Source organism: Apteryx rowi, unplaced genomic scaffold (assembly GCF_003343035.1).
Source record: "Apteryx rowi isolate R43461 unplaced genomic scaffold, aptRow1 scaffold_597, whole genome shotgun sequence".
NCBI lineage: Eukaryota > Metazoa > Chordata > Aves > Apterygiformes > Apterygidae > Apteryx > Apteryx rowi.
In genome coordinates, this window is record NW_020450868.1 from 290,865 (window position 1) to 301,985 (window position 11,121).

Sequence of the window (11,121 nt, forward strand, 5' to 3'; positions counted from 1 at the left end):
AGTAAATCTGAGATCATTGAGTGCGTCGTGGAGCAGCTGGACCACATGGTAGGCTCTGCTGGGCCGAGGTGGTGGAACAGGCCGGTTGTAGTGCCCTGGTTACCTGGCACCTATCCGCACGACAGGTGTGTGCCAGGCTCCCTCCGGGATTGCCAGGCTTATCTGCTCCTCTGTTCCTGAGAGAGGGCTGTTCTGAGCCACTTCTGAGAGCAGCTCAGAAAGAAAGGGTTGGGAGATGCGATAGAGGTCCAGGGAACCAGTGCTTTGTGTCTCTAAAAGCAGCAGCGGTCTGCTTCTGTGGGCCCTGTGTACAGAAAAAAAAACATTTATCTGTGTTTCTTGTTTTTGGGTATTTGAACCATTTAATTTTTCTTTGCCTTTCTTTGCAGGAGGCAAACCTGAAACGGACAAAGAAAGGAGACTTGAAGGTCAGCGTCCACCACATGGAGATTGAAAGGATCCGTTACGTGCTCAGCAGCTATTTGCGGTGTAGGCTTGTGAAGGTAATGCTTGCTGTGCTGCAGTGAGGAGGAAGAGGAGTACTTTAGAAGCGGTTTCTTATCTGTGCAATGCCTCCTGCTTCAGCAAAGACACTCGGTTAAAGCTTTCTCACGTGCGTGCTCGCTCGCTCGCTCGCTCGCTCTCTCTCTCTCTTTATGTCTTCCTAAGTGTGACTCACAGGAACTCTTTCCGTGGACACCTTGTCCTACTATGATCAAGGAGCATTACAGTATTGCCATGAGTGTTTTGTGACCTCCTGTAGGCACAGGATGGCACAGCTGAACTCTTGCATGTCCTGCGTGGGTCCTGCCACATACACGCATGCCCATGCAACTTGGGGTCCTTAGCTGACCATATCATCATTAATTCAGAAGCAGGTATTTGGGCAGGCCTGAGGCTGCTGCATGTACCTGTGCAGTGATGGATCACTACTTTGAGGGGGAGCTTCTTACTGAGGAGAGGGGATTCTAGACACTGAGTACTAGGAAAGCTCTGTTTCAGTCTTTGGGATTTTGTTCCAATGTCAGATTGAGAAGTTTTTCCCCCATGTCCTGGAGAAGGAGAAGTCTCGAGCAGAAGGGGAGCCTTCCATTCTGTCACCAGAGGAGTTTGCCTTTGCTAAAGAGTGAGTAGGTTTTGAATGCATCTCCTTTCCTTTCTACAGGTTGTAGAACTCCCCCTTATGTTATGCTGAATAGGGTATAGGGTTGCAGTAAGAATCAGGGGCCTCACCAGGAGCTTTCCTTATGGTCAAGAAAAGAGTCAAAGTAAAATAATCTTTCTGCTTAGTCTCTATCATGCCAGGCACCTGGACCAGTTGCCAAGGCAAGCCATTAGGCTGATCTTTGGCCATGCCTGTAAGACCAGGAGGTGTTGCTTGCTGGTATTCTAAGTCAATATTCTGCCAGCAAATTTGTTTTTGATTAAACCAATAGTTGCTCCAATTATATGTTTCAGGTACATGGCAAACACAGAGACTTACCTGAGAAATGTGGCCCTAAAACATATGCCACCCAACCTGCAGAAGGTGTCCCTCCTAAAATCAGGTGAGTACATCCAGACTCCAGGGTAACTGGAAAATTACAGCAACAGGTGTGTGGGGAATGCTCTTGTGACCATGAAGTGTAAGTACTCATTCTTCAGCTGGCACTTGGTAGAAGGACACACAATGTGGTGACAGTGTCATGTCATTGCTCTGCTGCATGGTATATGGCTTGGTGCTGCTGTCCCTTGGTGCTTCTGTCAGAAGTTCACATTGGCCACTGCCATTCAGTGTCATCTCATGTTGGGGCAGTGCACACTGCATCTGATTGGAAGCCTCTAATGTTCCCTTTATTGGCAACAAGTTGGTTATTCCTAGCACCCTTTTGTTAGCTCAGACTCCTGCAGAGGAGCATACTTGAATGCTGAGTTTGTGCTCTGAATCCATTGCTTCTGCAGTTCCAAAGCCCAACCTGGACTCCTTTGTATTCCTGAGGGTGTTGGAGAGACAGGAGAACATCCTGGTTGAGCCAGAGACTGATGAACAGAGGTAGGTGGGTCCTTCTGTGTACAGTGCACTTGCATAAGTTGGGTTTCCACAAAACTGGTGCGGGTTAAAGTAAAAAAGCAGCAGCAGCTTCAGTCCACATCTGTCTCTTGCAGGGAGTACACAATCGATCTGGAGGAGGGCTCACAGCATCTGATCCGTTACAAAACCATCGCCCCGCTGGTGGCCTCAGGAGCGGTCCAGCTCATCTGAGGGGTGTGGGGTAAGCACTGAGCACAGGACCTCGGTGACTCCAGGATGACAGCCTGCAGCAGCAGCTGGCAGCAGCTGCGAGCCCCCTGGCCCTGCCATGAGCCACCGAGGCTGCAGTGGGCCCGATTTGGCGGTGGCGGTGCAGCGCGGAGGCCGGGAGGTGGCAGCACCTGCCAGCGCTGCACGTGGCCGGCAGGTGGCAGCGGGCGCAGTGCAGCGGAGTGGAGCAGGGCCCCCCACCGCGGAGCCCCCCGCCACCTCCCAGGCCCGGCCCGGAGCCCCTCAAGCCCAACACAAGCAGCACCCTGTCTCATTTCTGCACTGCAGGAAAGGACTGGGGCAATGGGGCCTGCTTGGGGCAGCTACCCCTATGGATGTGATGTGGCTCTGAGGGTTGGTGCTGGTCAAGGCAGCAGGGGGTGTTCGCAGGTGTATCCTGGAAAGCATGCAAATAAACCAGCAGAATGTCTTTTCCTCTATTAATGCAGAAGGGCTCTTTGCCCCTACGCTTAATCAAATTCTTGATGGTTTATGACATGCCTGGAATACAGCCAGACTCCTTTATCTTTGTGCTCCTGAGCATGGGGAGCCTGTGTCACAGCACTCCCTTGGAGTCCCAAGGGAGGACAAATGCAGATACTGTCTCTCCAGCCCTCAGGCTGGTTTGACAGCAGATGTGGACAGAGCACATCTCTCCACAAAGGCAAATACAGCCCTTGTAAATAGCAGGGTGTTCTCTACTTTGGCCTACAGTTGTGTGTGTGTTCATTCCTGCCCCAGTTTAGCACTGTCCTTTAAATCAGGCTATCGGGTGCAAACTGTGACAGAAGGGTGTGCTGTGTAAACTCCACCTCCCCCCTCAGCTTTGATCTTGTCACAGGGGCTGTGCAACTTTGGATGTTGTGCAAGTGCCTGATTGCTCTGAGGTGAATTGGGGCATACTTCTGCACCACCTTTTCCACATGATGCATTGAGCAAAAAGCACCATACGTGAAGGTATTTGCTTGCAGAGCAATTCTTGATTCTCACACAAAGAGCAGGAAGGATTGGAAACAAGCTGAGGATGGAAACTACAGCTCAGGTAGAGCACAGAGAATGTCATGGGTAAGCAGAGGAGAGCCACAGGGTCATCTGTGGGTTGCTTAGCACTAGCTTATTACCTGCAGTGGGAAGGGAGGATGGAGAGCTTATCAAGCATGCTCCCTTTGTGTTTCTGACAATATCAGTTGGGAGGTAGCCATGAGCTTTGGAATTCAGGATTTCTGCTTGCCTTCAGTGTTTTCTTTGAAGGATTGTTATGCAGGACAAACAGCAAACTTGTCCTCCCTGGGAGAAAGCTTCTGCCTTTGGGGAAGGAAGGACTTATGTTGCAGGCTGCACAAACTTTTTTCTGCCTGTGCAGTTAAGCTGAGCAGCCTGTGTCCCAGTATGGATACAGTTGTGTCAGTACAACACCTTCTAATATGGCCGGAGAGGATTTATGCTGCTTTGTCCTGGCATTTTGGCACTAATAGCACTGTTCTGGTAAAATATCCATCTTGGCCATTACAGGTATTTGAGATCTGTCTGCAGAGTAGTCCTGGATCTGGGTTTGTTCCCTGAACCTTGTGCTGAAAGTAGTATTTCTTGCCCTGGGCTGAGGAGTGAGTGCCTCCAGGAGCCACAGGCAGCTGTGTTTTCTCTGATCAGATTGTGAATGGTGCAATCATGATCAAAGCTTTGAAAATGTCAGACAGCATTTGCAGGCTCAGCTCAAACCTCTTCTTAACAAGAGCAACTAGTTTGTGCCAGAGCTATGGGGTCTTCATACAAGCCCATGTGAAATTCATGTCTCAAGCCACTGTCCCCCTACATGCACAGATTTGGGTAAAGCCAACACCAGAGCAGATGCTATTGCACTGAGGATTTAAGTGCTATCACTTCACCTCTTGAAATTTTGCATGTTGGTCAAGTCCAGCTGGGGGTCAGAGGCCTTTCTGCTTTTCTGACCTCTTACCTGCTTCTTCAGACTGACTGGCTTCAGGAAGATTGTGCCACTATTGCAGAATCTTCAAGCTCAAGGCTGATTCTGTGGGTGAACTCCAGAGCAAGTGGGGCCCTTGATGCAGGGTGGTATGCATGAATCAGCAGCTGAGCACCGTCTGGGAGAGTTTTGAGGAATGTTGTCAGCTTGTGGGGGTTCATGGTGCCTTTGTGCTGTTTAGAGAGGTATTGGAGCAGGAGGTTGACAGAGCTTTCCCAGAGCAGTCTCTTGCTGCAGTATGAAAGGAACAGAAGAAGTCTTCCTATTTTTGCCTCCCTCCCCCCACCGTGCTTTGTGCATTATTCATGTCCTTTACCATCAGGCCAAGACTCTGTATTTGAGTTCTGCAGCAGAGCATTCAGCTACATGTGCAGAGAGACTTGAGCCAATAGGACAGATGTGGTGACAAGTCAGAGGGAATATTCTGGAAAGCTTCAGTGGATAGCTGTCTGGATACCTTTTTTTAAGAACAGTGTCAGCCAGTTTCACTAAAATGGAACAACCATAAACATGAGCACAGAAGAAGGCCGCTTTCTGCTCTGCATGTTCTGAAAACCATCCTGTCTCAGAGCATGGGGTTCTGCTACAGCCTCTGATTGCAGTTGTGAGGGTAGCAAACTGTGAAACCCCCTTCTGCTCGAGCTGGTAGAAAAAAGGTTGCGCTGAAGATGATCTGTAGGGTTTCTAAGGCCTTCCTTTGAAGTGGCTGTGAGTGGCTCTTGCTAGTATCAGGATGCTGGACTGGATGGCAAGAGGGACAAGCAATTCCTTTGTTGGTCGCACAGGAAAAGCTCCTCCTGCCTTGCTGACCCATGTGTGCCTCTCCTAGTCGAAGGAGCAGCCAGGGTGCCCCTTGCTACCTCAGCCCAATGCCTGTCAGGTGCATGGACAGACTGTGGTTTATTTTCTTTCAGGGCAGGGTCTTCCCTGTATCATGCTTTGTGTAAGGAACAGCCTGGTGCTCCTCTGACATGCTGCCCTTTCTCTGCCAGGTGAGGGGGAGGCAGGGGCAATGCAGTGTGTCATGTAGTGTGAGTGGCTTTGCATATGGTGTGGTTTATAGCATTCCTAATGAATCCATTTAGGTAAAGAAGATTCTTTTAAGTATAGATGTTAAGAGGAAGCTGGGTTTAATCCTTAGGAATCAGTAGCACATACCTCTGCACAGCCCCTAAGGAAGTGCGGTAGACCATGCTCTGCCTACACCTATAGCCTCCCCCTCCCAGGCAACTTCACAAAGGCAACTGTAGCTCCCAGCCAAAGTCATTGTTAATCTGCTGCTACAGAAATGCACTATAGAAGAGCTGCTTGGAGAATGCCTATGTGGCATGTCTGGCAAACATTCTCCTTGGCCCTATTTAGTTTGGCTGAACAATTGTCCAGACAGCTTACTATCTGCCCCATGGCTGCGTCTCATGTGTCAGCAGCAATGTGAGCCAAAGGAGCCTCTGTACTGTCCTGGAAGCTGAATCTTTGCCAGATCTGATTCTTCTCAGAACAGCTTCAGTACAGAGCTCCCTCTCTGAGGTCTCACAGCCTTCACATGGCAACATCATCACGGGCTGTGCAGGATGAAGGGGGTGAGCACTTTGCATCAGAATTAGTTTCAATGAGATTTTTGGAAATGGTTATTAGAGAGGCTTGGATGTATGCTGCAATCAGTGAGGCAAGTGTTCAGATTAGGCATACCTGAAAATCCCACTGTCTGTTCTTTGTGTCCTTCCATGGCTAAATACCTAGACACCTCTCTCTGCTAGCACTGTGCATCTGTTTCCCTCTCTGTGTTGGGGGAAGGAGAAGTGTCTACTACTTTGTCAAGGAAGGGTTGCTTCTGGCATATACTCTTAGAGACAGAGGGGATTACCCAGCAGTCCATCCATCCTAATCTGTGCTTCTGTAAGAGAATGCATGGAGTGGGAACAACTTTTCCAGTTTATTTGGGGTCTGCTGTAGGGGTTGGGCTGAAATATATCCCCTGTTCTCTGCTCCCTCCAAGACAGAGAGAGCTTGGGTTTATTGAGTGATTAGCTCTAAAGGCAAAGTAGGAGGATGGCGAAAGAGGTCGCACAGAGGGCACTGATGATGAGCTGTGATTTCCCAGCCTCCAGCCTACACTGGATCTCCTCTTCTCAGAGTGCAGGAGAAAGGTGGGGCAAGTGCTTTAGTTGCTAGGAAGCCTCCTTCACTGCTGTGTTGACTCCCCCAAACCACTGAAGTGGAAGACACATGCCATGTCAGTCTGAGAGGATGTGATGAACAGATGGTTCTCAGAAAGGAACAGGTAGACCTCAGCCAGTTTCAGCAACTGAGCCAACTGCTGCTGAAAATTGACTCATCACCTTCTACACTGTGTGTGCTAGAGGGCATGTACACTTGTGAGCATGTGCAATTCCTCTAGTATGCAATCTATCACCACAGTGCACAGGGGGACCATCTTCCCTTGGCACCCAGGAGTGTGTGGAAAACCTGTCCCTGGCATTTTTATGTGGATTTTCTCTTCTGCTGCCCTGGTTAACCTTGGCTGTAGGCTGCTGTGCTTCTGGGTGGCAGAGTCTTGCTCAGAATTGAGGAATGTCTGTATTAGAGCTGGTATCAAGGGAGTTTTTCTGAGAGGCCTGTATAGCAAAATCAATTGAAGGGTGGGCTTATTTATTTTTTCCTGGGTATCTACAGAAAAATGATTTCAAATCGTGTGTAATGCAGTGAGGATCATTATTACTTAGTAAGTAGGAAAAACTACCTGCACAAAGTGACAATGGGAAACACCTGGAAATTCTGCTGGAAAAGGTTTGAGTGTTCAGAGGTTCAGAAGCAGACAATGTATGAGACCATGAGCAAGAACCTTTAGTTCAGAGAAAAGGGGCAGTTTGCTGTCATGACCCTGGGCGCTGTCAATTGGGTTTGTAGCTTGGATAATTCTAGCTGCAGTTAAACCTTTTAGGGGTGAGTATACTGTGGCTGATCCTCCAGCTGAACTCTGTGGAAGGATGTAACATTGCCTAGTTTCCCAGCTGCATCTGCCCAAAGCTGGCCTCAGAAGAGGGGAAGTGCTGCTTCTAGCTCAGGCCTTAGCACAGTCACGAGCCAGGGTTTCAGCTCAAGGCTTCTCAATCTGCATATGAGGTGTGTGCTGACAGTGGAAGGTCTGGCCTGGGTATGGACTTAACAGGCCCAGTAGGTGTGTCTGGTTGCTGATGCTGACCAGGCTGAGGAGCCAAGGAGCACTGGGCAACAATAGATTCCGTCCAGCTCCTGCAACCCCAGGTGGACAAGCATGTCTGGCTCCTGGTTACCCACAAAGAGTTCTGCAGTGCTCCTCCCCAGGCAGGAGTGTCTGACCAGCAGTGGCTTGAATGCCACAAGTGCTTCTAGGGGATGGTACAGCATGTCAGCTTTGGCTTTGTTGCTTCTTTTTCTGATGTATTTGCTGACTGAGGCCAGGACTGAAATGCAAACTTTTGCCGACTGGGCACTGAGTTCAAGCTCACTTCTGGCCATCCTGAGAGAGAGAGATGTGTTTTGCATTGTGCTGAAGACATTTAGACACAGGGGCGATGAAAAACCATATATTGATCGATAAGTTGTGTCATGAGCTGATGAAGATCTGTGCTGTCAGCAGGAAAAATCAGGTCTGCTTAACATAAATAGCTAGACAGCTCTGGAGAGATTAGCAGGTAGTACAGGGCAGGGGTGATCTGATTTAGGTGACAGTCTTTTCTGTCAAGGAGTTACATGTAAGCTAAACAGTGAAGGTGATTTTGAATGTCAGGGACACCACGCTGTCTCTTGCCTACTCAGGTATAACTGAATTTCTTTTTCAGGGCAAGGAACCAAGGACAAAAGTTGAGTTAGGCTCACTTTGCTATAGAATGAGTCTAAAGTCTGGGGTTATCTTCATACTTAGACACCCTGAACAGCTGTCTTAGAACAAGCACCTGAAGAGAAAGGGATACATAAAAATGGCTCAGACCTCCCATCACAAAGGACAGTGTGAGAAAGCACACTTGTCTTCTTCCCATAGCTTCCCCCGGGCATTGATAGTTTGGCAAGTGTTATTTTTGTAAAAGTGTGTAAGTCGTTCTGGTGTTGGGAGCTTTTTCTGTGTTCCAGCTCTTCTTAGCCAATTCATAGCTGAATTTAGCAGTACAAACCTGGGAACTTTTCTCCCTCACACTGAGGATGAGAAGGCTGCAGCCAAGAGGGCTAACCCCAGTGCTGTTCAGGGGAGCATGGTAAGGGCCTGTAGGACCTGGCAGAGGATGGTCCTCCTGTACGCAGGGTGCTGGGCTGGCATGAGGAGAGCTGGTGTTGCTACCAGCGCTCTGCGAAGTTGTCTAAGTCCTGTTTATTTCTGTGCTCAGTTCCTCCTGTCCAGTCCAGGTCGGTCCAACCCCTATTAATCGGCCTTGCTTGGAGAGGGTGCTGCTTCGCGACAGGGCTTGGAAGGGCTGCGCCCTTTCCCTGGTGTTTTGGGAGGTGCAGGGTCCTTTCTGGTGGAGGAGAGGGCGAGAGCGGGAGGAACACAGCGGCCCTTGGTGGGCTTGCGGCACCGCGGGCCGCCCGCCCCAGCCTGTAACCCCTCCGGCCGGGCCGGGGGGGGGGGGGCACGGGGAGCCACACCCTGTGCATGGGCTGTGCTGCGCAGCCCCGGGTGGGGCGAGAGGGCGGGCAGCCCCGGGCCCCTATTGGCTGCGGGGCCCCCTGGGGGCGTGTCGGCAGTGTTGATTGGCTGCCCCGGGGGTGTCCCGGCCGCGGGCGCTCCCACGGCTCCATTGAGGGCGTGGAGCCGCCGGGAGCGGGACGGGACTGGACAGGACTGAGCGATGAGCTGCGGCGAGTGAGCACGGGGCTGGGGCAGGTGGAGGGGAAGGGGCGTGCTTTGCATCGCGGGGGGCTCCCGGCGAGCCGGTGCTGCTACTGGCAGCTAAGGCTTTGAGCTGGAGCCCCTGCTCTGCCCAGCAGCCTGGGGCACCACTGCCTGACCTCCCCCCCTTTGCCTCTAGGCTTTTCCAGGTGTTCAGCACACAGGCCATTGCGCCCCCAGCCATGCCCGTGGACCTGGCCATGAGGCTCTGCCTGAGCCACTCACCTCCCATCTGCAAGTTGCTGAACTCCTACAAGGAGCTGCAGGGCAGCCGGGGACAAAAACCCCTCCGCTCCTGTCTCAACCAGAAGCTGAGTACAGAACCAGAGCCTGAGCGTCGAGATAGCACCAAGAACTCAAAAGGTCAGAAGAAGAAGAGGGTGGTGTTCGCTGACATGAAGGGACTCTCACTGACTGCTGTCCGCTTCTTCTCAAAGATTGAGGAGGACCTGTGGGACCTGCAGCATGCCCTGTCTGACCTTGCCTGCTTCCGGCCCAGACTGTGGGACCTGCGCCCCCAGGTATGCAGGTATGTGCTGAACTTCTCACAGCCCTCTGTGGACTATGTGGCTTTCCGCAGCAGCCTACACAGCAACTCGGTCTGTCTGGAGAACTGCCTGATCCAGGACCGTGCCCTGTCAGGGACAGTGAAGGTCAGAAACATCGAGTACGAGAAGAAAGTGATGGTCCGTATCACCTTCGATGGCTGGAGGAGCTTCCGGGATGTCTCCTGCCAGTATATGCACAGCACATATGGCTCAGCCGACACAGACACCTTCTCCTTTGAGCTTACCCTGCCCAAGCCATCCAGCTACTGCAGAGCCATAGAATTCTGCATCTCCTTTCAGTGCAGGCAGGCAACCCACTGGGACAACAACCATGGGAGGAACTACAAGATCTGCCACGTGGGCACAATCTGCTCACCCTCCCATGCTGCAAAGAGTGCCAAAGGGGCCCAGGGGCATCTCAGCACCTCTCGGGCTGCAGCCCTTGTCCTTTCTCATCTGCAGACCTGGCGGCACTCAGAGACCCAGGGTCCTTATTGGTAGGAAAGCAGTGTATCAGGGTGTGTAAATTCCCTCCATGTTCCTGCCTTGGTACAAGGGTCTTTGGGGAGGGGTTCAGCTGCAGAAGATGCTGCTTGCTATTTTGGTAGCTCCTCCGTGTTCCTGGCCTGCTGTGTACAAGCAGCTGCAGGTTTTCATGGAAGCTTCTTCAGTGCTGGCTCCTGCCTTAGAGGCTGGAAGCTGCTACTTGTTATTCCTTTTTCTAGATTCTCAAGGCAAAATGCTACTGTGAGAGCAGGAGAGGGACAGAAGGAAGGGGCTACCGGGCCCATGGACCACATCTGTGTTTAGAGGCTGCTTAAGGTGAGAAGCAGCAACATGGAACTGTGAGTCAAAGGTGCTGCCCAAGTGCCTTGTGTAGGGAAGATGTTTAGGAGAAAGGGTATGCCCCCTCCTGCTGTGCCTGGGGTCTTAAAGCAGAGCATAACACTCCCAAACTGTACTTAAGGCAGCAGCAGGGGCCTTAATTAGCTGTGCCTGCTTTGTGGCACAAGTGACCAGCTCAGTGTCATTCTAGCTTCCCTGGGAGAGGGCTTGGTATAGAGGACAAGTTCTAGTTGCAGTCACTTCTCCCTCGGAAGGGGGGACCAGGGGCTTTTTAGTCCTGCAGGTGACAGTATACGGGCCAGGCTGCCAGCCAGCAGGTTCCTGGGCCGGGCACTGCAGCAGGGCTCAGCTCGGAGCGGCTTGGCTGGCTTCACGGATGACCCTGCCAGCTCTTTGCAGCAGCCCGGGGCTGGGGCCGCGGGCCAGCCTCCCCGCAGTGGCTCAGGCCGCCAGCCCTGCCGGCGGCCGGGCGTGCGCCTCGGGCTCGGGTGCGGGGGACGCCGACAGCCGCTGGAGCCTGTAACGGATCGTTAATAAAGTTGAGTTATTCCGTGGCTGCTGGCTCCGCCTTTGCTGCCCGCGGCCCCGTGCCCGCGGG

General features: G+C 51.8%; 1 protein-coding gene across 3 annotated transcripts in view; it reads left to right on the top strand.

Annotated features, from left to right (window-relative positions):
- The window catches only part of GINS4 (GINS complex subunit 4), an 11,411-nt gene extending 350 nt beyond the window's left edge, over positions 1–11,061 (top strand). Inside the window, exons 2-7 of one of the 3 annotated variants that reach the window (XM_026082868.1) lie at positions 390–503; positions 1,029–1,126; positions 1,459–1,547; positions 1,942–2,032; positions 2,146–2,252; positions 9,269–9,355. In XM_026082868.1, coding sequence (XP_025938653.1) covers positions 390–503; positions 1,029–1,126; positions 1,459–1,547; positions 1,942–2,032; positions 2,146–2,242 — 489 coding nt within the window. In that variant the 3' untranslated portion in view covers positions 2,243–2,252; positions 9,269–9,355. Of the gene's footprint in view, positions 1–389; positions 504–1,028; positions 1,127–1,458; positions 1,548–1,941; positions 2,033–2,145; positions 2,253–9,023; positions 9,103–9,268 lie in introns of those variants that run through there. The other 2 variants (XM_026082867.1, XM_026082866.1) reach the window with 2 other exon arrangements.
- The last annotated feature ends 60 nt before the right edge of the window (positions 11,062–11,121 follow it).